The 14,002-nt window shown below is 44.7% G+C and overlaps 1 protein-coding gene across 1 annotated transcript; it reads right to left on the bottom strand.

Annotated features, from left to right (window-relative positions):
- Positions 1-682: 682 nt before the first annotated feature.
- On the bottom strand, positions 683-13,796 carry PSMC1 (proteasome 26S subunit, ATPase 1). Its single transcript, XM_019919150.3, has 11 exons — positions 13,735-13,796; positions 10,510-10,563; positions 9,819-9,915; positions 8,039-8,163; positions 7,241-7,426; positions 6,924-7,052; positions 5,735-5,831; positions 3,367-3,556; positions 2,740-2,891; positions 2,017-2,171; positions 683-1,045 (listed from the first exon to the last, which is right to left on the bottom strand). The coding sequence occupies exons 1-11, from the start codon at positions 13,735-13,737 to the stop codon at positions 911-913; spliced, it is 1,323 nt and encodes a 440-aa protein (XP_019774709.1). The 5' UTR covers positions 13,738-13,796; the 3' UTR covers positions 683-910.
- Between the last annotated feature and the right edge of the window lie 206 nt (positions 13,797-14,002).

A 14,002-nucleotide genomic window follows, 5' to 3' on the forward strand; every position in this document is an offset into this window, starting at 1 on the left:
CTTCACCTGCTGCTCATCTCCTGCTGTTCGGCCCGGTGGTTCCTAGCAGGTGGAGGCCCAGGGACTGGGAACTCCTGAGCTAGAGCACTTTCTAAAGAGCATCTTGGAGCACCCAAGGAAGCTGGCCAACCAAGTGGAGGCTTTCCTTGATCTGCCCCACTTACAGGCTTTGAGATGGAACTGTTCTGAAATGAGAGAAGAGCAGGAAATAATAGACAAAGAAAAGGGAAGGGGAAGCTTGACACATTTCTGAACACTCTTGGGAGGGATCAGGTTCTGAACCCGAGAACAAGGGATGGCAGGGCTGGTATGGGACTCTTCAGCCCTGCCCTTTTGAGGTCTCTTGTAGGAGCCTCAGTCTCTTAGCAACAGCGACACCTCCTTCCTGCCTCCAGAGCACTGAGAGCCCACATGCTCCACCGACCTTCCAAAAGGGAAGCCACGGCTGTAGGGACTCCTCAGCCCTTGTTGCTTAAGCAACAAAGATAGCCGCTATTTACGTATGCTCGTTGCTTTCCCATCAGCTGCTGTTGAACAACTGCCACCAGCTCTGGGGCTGTGACGGGGCAGCAGGTATTGAAGTCTGCAGTCCTTTTGGTCAGCCAGCTTCCTTAGCACCCAGATCCATCGACTTGCTGCTACCGAGCGGCCGGTGTGGAGGGCCCAGAAACAGGATTCAGTGTTTGTTTGTTTGAGAAAGAGCACGCTTTATTGGCAAGAGAGCGCTGCACGCGAGCAACATACGAAGAGGGCTGGACGGGCATCCTACACATCACATTCCAAAGGTACTCGGGGTGCTGTGCTAGTGAAGATCAACCACAACATGGACTCCTGGGCAACTTCCCCAACCTCTCACCTCTGAGGGGGTCGACACACTTCCAACCTTTTCCTGGAAGGCAACTGTGGTCCACTAGAGATAGAGCCCCTCAGGGGTGCCTTCTTGTTTTTTATAAAGGACATTTTCTTTAGACTTTTTGAAGTCTTCATTTGTTACTTTCATCCTACGTTCCCTCAAGGCCATCAGACCAGCTTCCGTACAGATTGCCTGTAAGAAGGAACAGTGTGTTCAGAAAGTGAAATACTTTTTATGCTAACAATTCAGAGAGTGCTATTTTGAAATCTGGTGTAGGCACCCAACCTAAACACGAAGTTCTCAAACCATTTGGGAACGATTAGATTTTTTAAATGTTTTAAACATTCTAATTATTTCCTCAAAGGACCTGAAGTGGCTTAAACTGGGAATATTTCACTAAGGAAGAGGACTGGCTCAGGTTCCAACTCCCGCCGTGTGGCCTGGCAGGTCAGTAAGTTCTCACAGCCCTGCTTTCATTAAAGGCAGTAATCCTCCTAAGAAATAGATAAAATTATTCCAGAAATTTAGAGCCCACATAGAGTGTACATCCATTTCATTTACCTATAGTCAGAAGAGAACTTGTATTTTCTGGTTAAATATTTACAAGTTTTAGTACAGTACTTATTCTAATAAGAACCCAAGCAACATGATATGGTAAAAACACAATCCTGGCACTGAAGGTTCTATCTGGTTATGGCCTTTAGGATATTTATTTCAGATGGTTCAGAAGAGAGAGTGTTTCTGCATACAGAGAGAAGAAACAGGTAAAAGGGTAACATTTGGTAAATGGGGGTGATGAGTATGTGGGTGTTTTTGTTGCAACTTTTCTGAAGGCTTGAAATTTTTCTAAATAAAAAGTTGGTGCAGAATTTTAAGGTAATTTAAATTTTAAAAAGAGAGAGTTACTCCCCAACTGAGACACTAACCTAGTTCTATAGATGCCAGGGATACGCAGTTCAGTGCAGGCACCAGCGTGAAACAGCCTGTGTGTGCCGCCCCTACCTAACCATGGCATCAACCCAGGTCCTCCCCCAGAAGGCAGGCTGTGGCCGTATGCAGTGCTGCCAGGCCTTGCTTTAAACTCCGGTCATCTGGGAAGACACGTCCAAACTCATACACACATATGATAAAACAAAGGGGTACAATCCAGCCCAGGTCCTCACCTTGATGTCAGCACCAGAGAGGTCATCTTTAGCCATGATCAAGTCATCCAGGGTTACGTCGTCTGCTAGTGTCATCCTGCTCGTGTGGATCTGAAAGATGCGCTTCTTCGTCTTTTCATCGGGCAAGGGGAACTCGATCTTCCTGTCGATGCGGCCTGTGGGTATAAAAGGTTTTCAGTCACACTCCTGGGGGCCCCGGGAGAGGCCTTAGTCTCCACGCGAGTAGTCTCAGTCACATAGTGTCCTATGGAAGGAGGTCCAGCTCTTAAAAAGTGAACACTCATGTCTGTAGTTTGTAAATATCAACGTTTGAATTCATCTCATTTACAGAATCCTCTCTGCTCTGGTACTTTGGGAAACAAACGAAAGGAGAGATTCCTAAATGGCACAGTTAGTGGAAAAGGACAGATCAATCATGTTAAAAACATTACAAAAGACAGTAAAATTAGCTACTGCTTCTTTTGGTACTACCTGAATGTAAAAAATGGACCTGAGCTGTCATATTTCTTCAAAAAAAAAAAAGGCGTCTCGAGGCTAGAAGGGCCAAGCTACACAGACTACATCACGATTATCTCAAGGGAACACAGTTTTGGTGAATTATTCTAAGTTTCCAGGCAGTATTTGCCTTACACGTATCATTTATATTCTTCCCAAAGTGCTCCTAAGAAATACAAATCCACATAGGACCTTCATTCTCCACAATGAAACCAAAGCAAATGTGACCTGGTCTGATAAGTGCTGGGTCCAAAGTCTCTATCCGGTTTGTGGCCATGATGACTTTCACGTCTCCCCTTGAATCAAACCCATCCAACTGGTTCAACAGTTCCAACATTGTTCGCTGAATTTCTCTCTCACCACCGGAATTTGAGTCATACCTTTGGAAAAGAAGTGAGGGAGAAGTGAAGACCCAACTGATCTCCTGTTAAAGGGGATTACAAAACACAGCTCTGTCTCAGCCTATATGTCACACCCTCCCAAAGCCCAAGATAAACAACACATTATTTTCTTCGTAGCAGTTTTCATGCCTGAAATTATGTGATTTATTCAGTCTCCACAATTGAGCTCCTCAAGGGCAGAGACTCATCCTCATGGCTGTGTCTCCAGAGTCAGGATGGTGCCATGCTCAGAGCGGGTGCTCAAGGCATGGCTACTGACCAGTCAACTGCCGGGTAGTTGTTACCTGGCACGTGGGAGAGCAGAGCCTAAAGAATCCATGGAAGCGACCCAGTACGGACTGTGGCAAACCAACATGCAGGCCACGTAGGGAGTGCCCAGCGGTCGGGCGTTCTCAGAGACGGACCATATGGTTTTTACCTCTAAATAACACAAAAGAGGTAAGAGAAAGTCTACCTTTTCGTCCCAATAGCATCAATTTCATCAATAAACACGATGGACGGTGCATGTTCTTCAGCAACTCGAAACAGTTCCCGAACAAGTTTGGGCCCATCACCTAGGTACTTCTGAATAAGTTCAGAGCCAACGACTCTCAAGAAAGTGGCCGAGGTTTGGTTTGCTACTGCTTTGGCTAGTAAGGTTTTACCTGTTTTAGATTGAAAGAGAAAAAAGGGGGAAAAAACTCAAGTGCTGTTTTAACTTTAAAACCCTCACTGTCACCTTAAAAAGACATAAAGAATGGGAGGATCCCTCTGTGAAAAGCATTCTGTTCTCCAAAGCAGACAAGAGGAAATTCAAAAAAACCTAAAAAACATATTTTGATTATTTTTAACCATCTTCCTAAATTCATCAGGATAATGTCAGAAAATACTTTTTACTGCAAAGTTGCATGTAATATTAACCTGACCTATGCAACCAGGGTTAGAGAACCAAACTCAACTCCTACAAAACTATCAGTGATGAAAAAAAGGCCCGGGAGCCCTAGGTTTGACCGAAGGACACACAGTGTCCCTGAGCAGGGCCTGCAGTGCCCTGGGGCTTCCTGAAGACGGTGCTGTGGGCTTGCCCCAAGGCTCAGTCAGCTGAGCCAAGACCAGCTCCTGATGAAGCCCACAGCTGTGAGCTGCTGAAAGCTCAAGAGACTTTTCTCTTTGTGGTGTGCCCTTATGGGACGTTCCTCACTGATCTCAGGGAAGACCTGACATTTCCAACCCTGCTTTGTTCCCTGATATTCCTCCTTCAGATAAAGAACAAGAGTAAGCAAAGAGTACCAACTTGAGAACTTTCGAGCTCAAGACCATGGCCCCTTTGATGGTGAGGGCTGGGCAGTCACCTCAGGACACAGAGGCAGTTAGAGGCAGAGCTGGCAGAGGACCACCCTCAGGCCTGTAAGGGGAGGGGAGGAGGCCGGCAGGCCAGTGAGTGAGTGACAAAAGATTTCGTGCAAGCGGGAAGGAGGACAGGGAGTTAAGCTCAGCAACAAGACGGGGCAATGGCGTTCCCTCAGCCGGGCAGTCAGAGTGGCAGGTTCAAATGCCTATTAGAGGGCTGGACTGCTTCCTGAGAGCATCATTTAAGGATGGCTGACAGAAGACCAAAAGGACCTTCTAAGTGGATGGGATCTTACAGTCCAGAAGCAGCCAAGTTCAGCTGCCGGGATGTTCAATGGCCAGAGGGATCCCTGAACCAGTCTTCTCTTCTTCCCGATAGGGCTGACACCCGGTACTCCACTCCAGCCCTTGTCAGCACATGTGCCCCAAAGAAGGCTCACGGCTGCGGGTCAGAACGCCTGTGTTCCAGCTCCAGCCCTGGTACCAGCTCAATTCCCAGAGCTAATGGGGCCTTGGGCTAGTCGCTGGCCTCTCTGAAACTCACTTCCCTGGGCTATAAAATGACAGGCTACAGTAGCTCCCTGCCTCCGGGTACAGCCGGCTCCCTGTCCCTCCAGCGTGGGCAATCCTCAGTACAGACCCTCTTGGCAACATGGCTTCAGTTCACTCAATCAAATAACCTCTCTTCCTTCGGAATTTACATAGCAATGACTATACAACTTACTCAGGTCAGCTTACTGCATAATGAACCAGATACGTATATGCATTTTTATCTTTATCCATTTATTCATCCAATGGTAGACTCATTCAGTACCAGTGGACCAGGAGGATGAACCTAATCTGAACAGCACAGGATAGCTTTTAAAACAGTGGTCCTCCACCAAGGTGCTGATGCTTGGCCACACTCCAGATGAACAGATCAGAATCTTCAGGGATGGGAGCAGCCATCAGTATTTTTTAAAGCTCCCAAGGTGATTCCAACGTACAGCCAAAGTTGAGCACCCTGTTTATTTTTATTTTTTCTTACAAAATATTTTCAACAGACTCACATTACTCTTTAAAATATTTAAAGGCATTATGTTTTACAACATATAAATCTAGCACATTTGAGCATACAACAGGTGCGCTGGGGAACGGGAAATGCATTCACATCGAGCAGGCATTTTGGGGGGGCTGCCTACTGGTGTTTATCTTCTGTTGTAATTCCTACTATTGTTTTTAACACATTAACTCTGTTAAGTCTACAATTACAAGCCTAAGATAGTTCAGTTTCTTAGTACACCTATTATACAGAAATATATACTTTCATGCAATAGGTATGTTTCCAGAGGAACTGCTTATTCAGAAATGTCCAAAATGCTGCTTAGAGCACATTTTCAAACTAAGGAAGTGTGGCATCCTCACTCAACAGCTAAGTCATTATAACCAGCTAGTGCTGCTGCTCAAGAGACGAGCTCAGTGCCTGGAAAGTGACCAACACAGAGCACACATACCTGTGCCAGGTGGACCATACAGAATGACTCCCTTAGGGGGCTTTATACCCATCTCTTCATAATATTCAGGATGAGTGAGTGGAAGCTCCACAGATTCCTAAAGAAAACAGACACTTGGTAAAAATAAAAGGCTTTCTTACTGAAATTTATCAGATTCATTCACTGACATCATGGGTACATCTCACTTTCAACAAAAATAAGCTAAAATTTCAATTATTCTTGTTAGAGACAACGTTTGACTTCCACCAGCAGCAAGGACACATTGAAGAGGACCTCTGTCCTACCTGAGCTCCCAGCACTGATCCCCTCTTCCTAATAGCACCCAATTTCCCTTTCATTTCCCAGTAAAAGTCAACCTTGAGTAACATTTAAGCCCTTCCTGAGCAAAAGAAACTTAAAGCTAAAATTCACCCTTTTCAATGAAACTGCAGGCAGGAGCTGGCAAGATTTTCTGTTGTGACCACCAAGGGACATGATGGCTATTTCCCAGCTGTCTGAGAGTCACCAGTGGAGATCTGTGATCACTCTGAATGACCTCCCTGCAGATGAAAGAACCTGCAGAGGGCTGGCCCACCACATGCCCCTGACCCCAGGACCCTGGCAGGAGCTGGGGTTAACGTTCTAGACGCCAGCACTGTGCAAGTGTGTGCCACTCACCCTACCCCCAGACATCACTGGAGGTTTCTGGATAGCCACAGCTGAAGTCAGTACAATTGGAAACATGTTCACACAGATAATTATTAAACATTACATGTAAAAAGTATTACACTGCTGCTGCCGCAAGAACTATCATACAATTTATACTTACTTCTATCACCTAACTCAGTATTAACAACACAAAACACCACCACTAGTAAGGTCTGAGTCAGCTACTGGTCTGATCAATAAAGAAAAAATAAAACATGCAAAACAACTCCAAGCACCGTAAATGAGACAGCAGTAAGAAACCAAAGGTCTAAAATCCCAGAGCTCAGGACTTCTCTGGTGGTCCAGTGGTTAAGACTCCAAGCTCCCAATGCAGGGGGCCCAGGTTCAATCCCTGGTCAGGGAACTAGATCCCACATGCATGCTGCAACTAAAGAGCCCGCATGCCACAACTAAGACCTGGAGCAGCCAAGTAAATAAATAAATATTTTTAAATAAATAAATAAATACATAATAAAACCCCAGAGCTGGTTCCTTGACATACCTTAATTTCCTGGATTTGGTTGTCTAAGCCCCCAATATCAGCATATGTCTCCTGGGGGGCCTTTTCCACCTTCATCACTGTGACCAAGGGATCCGTGTCATCCATCAGCACCCCTATCACAGCATGCACCTAACAGGGAACATTAAGCTTTAACACAGGCATGTAAGGTTCACGCAATCCACTTACAATGAAATGGCAATCACAGAATTTTCTCTACCCTTTGGAGTGCTCTGGTGATCTACTTCCACGGGACAGGTGGACGGATCTGCAAGCAAGAAGCAAGCACTCCGATGGGCTTTCTTAGGCTATCAACTTACCTTGTGGTTGAGCAGGACCGAGCAGCCCGGTTCCAGCAGATCCTTGTCTACAAATGAAAGAATGCTGACATAGTGTTCTGAGCCCACAGACGTAGACACGATGGCATGATTGTCATCAATGATCTCTTCCAAGGTTCCTACCGACATTGGGGTCCCCCTCAGATCATCCACCTTTGATCTTTCCTCCTACATAAGAGTAGGCCAAGAAGGAAAAGCAGATTAGACCTAAAAAGTAGACGATGCTGACAGTTCACGAGATTCACAAAGCAGTTGGTACTTTTCAAAGGCAGCTAAGGATTTCCCTGGTAGCGCAGTGGTTAAGAATCCGCCTACCAATGCAGGGGCACGGGTTCGAGCCCTGGTCTGGGAAGATCCCACATGCTGTGGAGCAACTAAGCCCGTGTGCCACAACTACCGAGCCTGCACTCTAGAGCCCGAGAGCCACAACTACTGAGCCCACGTGCCACAACTGCTGATGCCTGTGCGCCCGGAGCCCATGCTCTGCAACAAGAAAAGCCACCGCCATGAGAAGCCCGTGCACCGCAACAAAGATTAGCCCCTGCTCGCGCAACTAGAGAAAGCCCGCGCACAGCAACGAAGACCCAATGGGGAGGACCCAACGCAGCCACCAATCAATCAATCGATGAATAAATTTAAAATAAAATTTTTTTTAAAAAGGCAGTTAAATAATAATTCATTAAAGGCAGAAAATGAATTTCATTTATTCATTAACAGTTTTAAGTTCTAAGTAGAATTCAATTGGTAAAAAAAACAAGTTACAGTAATTTCTCAATTTACCTCTTGCTTTTCTTCTAAAGGCTTCATTTGTTCCTGATTTCTAATGAATTCTTCCTCCATGAGAAGATAGTCTTTAATTCTCTCTAACTTCAATAATTTTAACCGGCACTGAGTGTGAGGTGTCACTGTAATTAAAAAAGAAAGTTTTATTATACTTGGAGCTTGAAGTTTGCAATTAATTCGGTTCATCCTTAAGAACAAAAAGAAGTTAACACTTAAACTTAGTTTAGTTGGACAGACACTGAAAAATTCAAAGTTTGGTGACCCGAAGTAACCAGGTGCCTAAATGCAAAGGGGAGAGGGATTTTATGTATTGGGTTGGCCAGAAAGTTCGTTCGGGTTTTTCTGTAACATCTTACAGAAAAACCCGAATGAACTTTTAGGCCAGCCCAATAATAATGGGGATGAGGCCTATGACCAAACAGATAATATAAATGACATGTGGTAACTGTCTACAAAGAAGAAAAAACTCATTGACCAAAAAGACAGTTTGCTTTGGTTTATTACTCCCCACAGGTGCTAATAAAGATAGCTGCAGGTGCTGTTCAGTCAGTATAGGTTGTTGCACCCTAGCTGTAACACATACATTCATTTATAGGAGGATTATGAAATACTGGGGATATTAACATACGTGCAAATATTTTTTTCCACACTCGTATGTTGTTTCTTTTGGCCTAAAGTCTCGTGCTACATAGGACTTTTAACATTTATATAGACAACTTTTCTTTTGTAGTTTCTGGGTTTCTTGGCTTCTTCAAAAGGTCTCTCCTCCCCTAAGGTTAAATGTATTCCTGAATTTTCATTTATTTACTTATTTACATATGTATATCTAACTCATCTGGCAAAGAGCAAGGGGTCTAATTTCATTTTCTCTCAATAACAAATAAAAGATGCCAGCCATTTATATTAAATAACCCATCCTCTTCCACAGAACAGAAATGTCACCTTTACCACATAATAGTTATCCATAACTTGACTCTGTTTTTGAATTTTATATGCTTTTCTGGGGATCTGATGATCTGTTCTTTATCAATACCATATTGATTCACTACGGTAGGTTAATGGCACATTTTTTTACTGTCTGACTCTATTATTAACCAAGCAATATTTTAAAAATTATTTTATTGCATCTAAGCAGGAATAGACTTGTTTAGATGATAGATGAGGATGGCAGAGGTATTTGAGCTGAAGCCTGAAGGGATGAGAAGCAGGCAGCCACGGGAAGGACTGGGGGAAGAACATTTTTAAGCAGAGGGAAGCAAAGGCCCTGATGCAGGAGATTCAAAGGACATGAGGCAGGGCAGTGTGAAGAACGACACACAAGGGGAGTGCAAGAGGCTGAGGATGGAGCAGTGGGCTGGGTGAGGTCACCTGATTGAGCTTTATTCCTTGCTTGGTAGGAAGACATTGAAAAATTTTATGTTCAGGCATCGCATGCTGTGAGTTCCAATACACTAAATTCCATTTCTTCATGAAATAAGTGTATCTTATCTCTAAGGTAACCAAGCTCAACCTGAGTTTTCTAATCTAACCCCGTGCTCTAATACACTAGAGGAGCTGGTTATTTAGAGGAAATTAATGGAATTTCTTAAAATGAATAACAGTTGTATCCTGTGTATACTGTTAAAACCAAAATACAGCTTTTATTCCAACCTAGAGAATGCCCCACAAAGTCACAGACCTAGAGCTTCAACCACACCCTATTTCCTGTCTCCACATTCAGACCTCTAAGCTACACACACAGAGATAGTCCCCCTAGGAATCGGAACCATGTCATTACCCAGGGGCAGTTTGCTGGCAGCATCTGGTCCCTTTGTTTTCTTCTTCTTTTTCCCCACTCTAGTTGGTACAGGAGGTTCATATTTCTTTTTCTTGTCCTTGAGTTTTTAGAATAGTAAGGAAACAAAATCACACAGAAATCATATTAAAACACAAACTTACTTATGCGGGACCATCATCTATTTTCAGGTAATACAATTTTCCTCATCTTTTAGGATGTTATTAAAGACTGTCCTAAAAAAACCCCAAAATCTGTTTTTACATTCTACAATGTTAATATGTGAATGTAACTGATCTTTATTATAATACACACTGACAGATCATTCAATAAGGAACAGAAGTCAGAATTCAGAATAATATGCCAGAAGTCTGAGGTGAAATGATTTGACACAAGTCTTCACACCTAAGGATATTAAACACTAAAATCACAGGCAATTTATTCTAACACCTCTGTAACGTTATTAATTTTACACCTTTAAAAATCATTAATTCATAAATACCTACGTGACGGTCAATAATCTTTTGTAAAACACGAAAAGGGTATTGTATCTATAGGCTAGGCTGGTTAAATGAAGAGATAATTTATTTTGCATTTTAAAATTCGTGAATCCCCAAAGAACTTCTCAGCTGAGATCTGACATTTTCCGCAATTTACTCACATGACAGACATATCTGGCTTCTTATTTATTTACCTTGTCATCCTTCTTTCCACCTCCAGGACCATGACCACCACTCTGACTCTGACCCTAGAAAAAAGAAAAAAATTAAGACAGAGGTATAAATTCAGAATATGATCACTTCAAAAAACCCTTCTTATTCTCCTGCGATTCTAAGACACCAACACTTCCCCACATTTTAATATTTCTGAACTCAAGATATACCGTGCAGTCAACGTGTACATTTAATGTGGCAGAATTTCTTTTTCCTGGAAAGCTGTTAGATCAATGGTGCACCTTGCCACAGACTGCATCTTAAATCAAGGACAACTCTATTAAGAAACAGATATAACTAATGTGTCATTACGAGACTAAGATCTTAAGACCACCCTTTCTTGAGGGAAAGGTATAAAGCCTGACACTCTCTAATATAAACTACCTGGCTGAGGCCACCAAGAGCGTATTTCATGAAATTGGGCCATGAAAGCTAAATCATTTAACCTACTCAACAATCACTTGTCAGTCACTTACTCCTTACTAGCATCACGCCAAGATCCAGGAGACTTTCCTTTCAATGGCAGCTTAAATACCTCCCATCCCTAAAGCCTGGAGCGCTCGGGCAGGTCCTTCTTCCCAATCTAAAATGTTGAATCACCTTAAGCTATCAAGAACTTAGTGTATTAATAAGTTCAGTGGGATTTCTGACTTTAAAACAGACCCTTCAGTTACAGGACAATGTTTCACACAGAGCAGTGTCTCAGAAATGACGGCATTTGAAATGAGCAATAGTGAATTTACTTGACTAGAGGGGCCCTCTGTCCCCTCAAATCACTTCCTCTAAATTAACACAGCACCAGCTTCATTATCAGGACGAAACAACCCTCTCATCGTTACCTGAAGGAGTTAAAGTCAAATCTATTTCCCAACCTGCAGGATTCTTAAAACTTTGCACTTTATTCTGAAGAAGGTAATTCAAGGCTCTGAGAAGTTTTGGGAAATAGAATTTGTTTTACTGCATTAAGCCGTCCAAATTGCAGGCCTTTCACCATCAATTACACCCCTAAGGAAGTGCGCTGTTGGCTGGGGCAGCTGTCTGAGATGTTTACGATGCACCTAAGTCTGTACTAGACGTTCTCCTTCACTACCGCATTAATCCCGGACAATCCTTCAAGGTAGGGTTCATTACTACTACTTTCTAGATGAGGAACTGCAACAAGCCTAAGAACATGGGCTAAGGAAATAAATGTATCCAGGTTTGAATTCCGACTTCATTCCTAATAGGCTATGTGACCTCAGGTAAGTCAAGCCACCTCTCTGAGCCTTGGTTTCCTTAACTGGAAAGTGGGGATAGTATTAGTTCCTATTTGTTGCTGAAAATGAAGTAATGCACGTAAAACACTTCAAATTTGCATGACTCATAGTACCTACTCAATACAATATCATTGGTGAATAAGAAATGTCACGGTCAGGATTTGGTCAGTCTGGTTATAAAGTCTGGGCTCTGAAACAAATCCACTCTGGTTCAGTTCTTCACTCTCTCTTCCGTCCACACCCTGTCTCTGTTTTGTCCAGGCCATCATATCTTATTTGGGCTCTAGTCTCCCAACTGAGATTTCCAGGTCCAGTTTCTTCCCTCACCAATCCAATTATTACCACCTACAGCAAAGAGCCAATCCTTTAAATCTCCTCAAAAACCTTCAACTGCTCCCTAACATTTAGAGTGTAATGTCCAAACTCTTTAGCTTGGCATAACTGGCCCTTGCCAAACTGGCTGCAACCAACTTTCCCCAGGTTCATCTACCTTTCCCATGATCCTACAAGTCTGGCCCCACTGGAGGACGTTTTCCTGAGTCGGTCCCGAACTTCTTCATGTCTGGGCCATTTACATGATGTTTCTCAGCCTCAAATAATAACAAGTATATGCATTACACTCTGTGCCAAGCAGCGTGCTAAACATTCTCAAGGTATCATCTCGTTTTATTCTTAGACGCTATGAGGTTGGCACCATCAATACCCCTAGTTTACAGATAAGGAAATGAAGGCTTAGAGAGGTTAAGTGACTTGCCTGTTGTCACAAAGCTGTCAGAGAGGTAGCCAGGAATCACACTCAGGTCCACGGGACACCAATGCCTGTGTTTCTCTACTGCCTGAGTAACTAGTACCTCATAGCAAAGACCCACAGGGTTCGTGTTCTAGCACAGCCGCTTACCCTGTCTCCGTTTCCTCCTTGGTAAACTGAGGATAATAATAATTACCTCAAGGGGCTGTTGAGAAGAATAATGACCAAATGCTGGAAAAGTACCTGCCACGTGTTTATCATACCCAGAATACTGCTACCCCGAAGTCCTTCTAAGACCTGTAAGACTGTGGTCGGGACTTCCTGCTGTTCACGATACAGGCCAAACACATTCCCATCTCAGGCCCTTTGCACTTGCTGTTGCTTCTGCCCGGACCAGTTTCCTTCAGGTACCTGCATAGGCTACTCTCTCATTTCATTTAGATCTCTGCTCAAATCTCACCTCCTCATCGGGACTCGCTGACATGCTATGTAAAACAGCTACCCCTCCCCATCCTACCCCCTTCTGCAGAACAGCCCTAAGCGACGGCCACCCGCCCCGACGTCATATCACATATCCCTTCCTCTATTTTTTGTCTGTCTTCTTGAGAATGTAAGCTCCAAGAGGCAGAGACTAGGTCAGTCATGCTCACCCCCTGTATCCCCAGCGCCTAGAGCAGAGCCTGGGCCCTCCCTCCGCCAAAGTGCAGCATCAATCCGCGAACTAATGAATAAATGCTAGCTGCTCTTATTATTACTAGCGCACCACGGGACCTTTCCCTCCAAGGTCCACCTGTTAGAAAGGCATCTTAAGGCCTCCGTCAAATGCCTCCAACTCCGGGCGGTCTCCCACGACTCGCTCTTCCTCCTCAGCTGGAGCGAATCCCTCCCTCCGCTCAAGCCGCACATCCCTCCACTTGCGCGGCTCCGAAAGCCCTCGTCCCAGTTACTCGAGCAGGCTCCCGCCCAAACACCCCGCGCCGGTTGGCAGAGCCCTGGCCGGCGGAGGAGTGAGGCCGGGCCACCTGACCCGCTCCGCCGCCCCCGTGGCCCGCCTGGGGGACCCTCCGTGCCGAGCCCCGGCCCCGGGGCCCCAGGATAAGGCCCTCCCCAGGAGACCGGGCCGGCGGGTGGACCGAGTGCCTCCGGCAGCCGCCTCGACCCCGTCGCACCGCCACTACCAGCCGAAACCCTTAGTCACTCACCATCTTGCTTCGGCCGCTCGAGCCGCCGCTGCCGGAAGTGCACCGCCTCGGCGGCCCGTCAGAGGCGGAAGTTGACGAGGGACTCCATGGAGGCCGATAGGAACCAAATCCCGCACGCACCAATGAGCTCTCAAGGCTTGTGCGAGCGGGTGGGCAATGATGCGCTAACTTACAAGCGAGATTTGAGCCTTATAAATATTTAACTTGAAAAAAAATTTAAATCGCAGTTATTAGGTTATTGTCAACAACTTAAGACAATGACCTCGAC

Source organism: Tursiops truncatus, chromosome 2 (assembly GCF_011762595.2).
Source record: "Tursiops truncatus isolate mTurTru1 chromosome 2, mTurTru1.mat.Y, whole genome shotgun sequence".
Taxonomy (NCBI): domain Eukaryota; kingdom Metazoa; phylum Chordata; class Mammalia; order Artiodactyla; family Delphinidae; genus Tursiops; species Tursiops truncatus.

Excerpts from the sequence above, each read along its gene's own strand:
- PSMC1 (XM_019919150.3), bottom strand. Across the intron at positions 7,427-8,038 it reads CTTTAGAAGAAAAGCAAGAG|GAGGAAAGATCAAAGGTGGA; the intron begins GTAAATTGAGAA and ends ACTCTTATGTAG. Across the intron at positions 2,892-3,366 it reads GATGCTATTGGGACGAAAAG|GTATGACTCAAATTCCGGTG; the intron begins GTAGACTTTCTC and ends TCTTTTCCAAAG.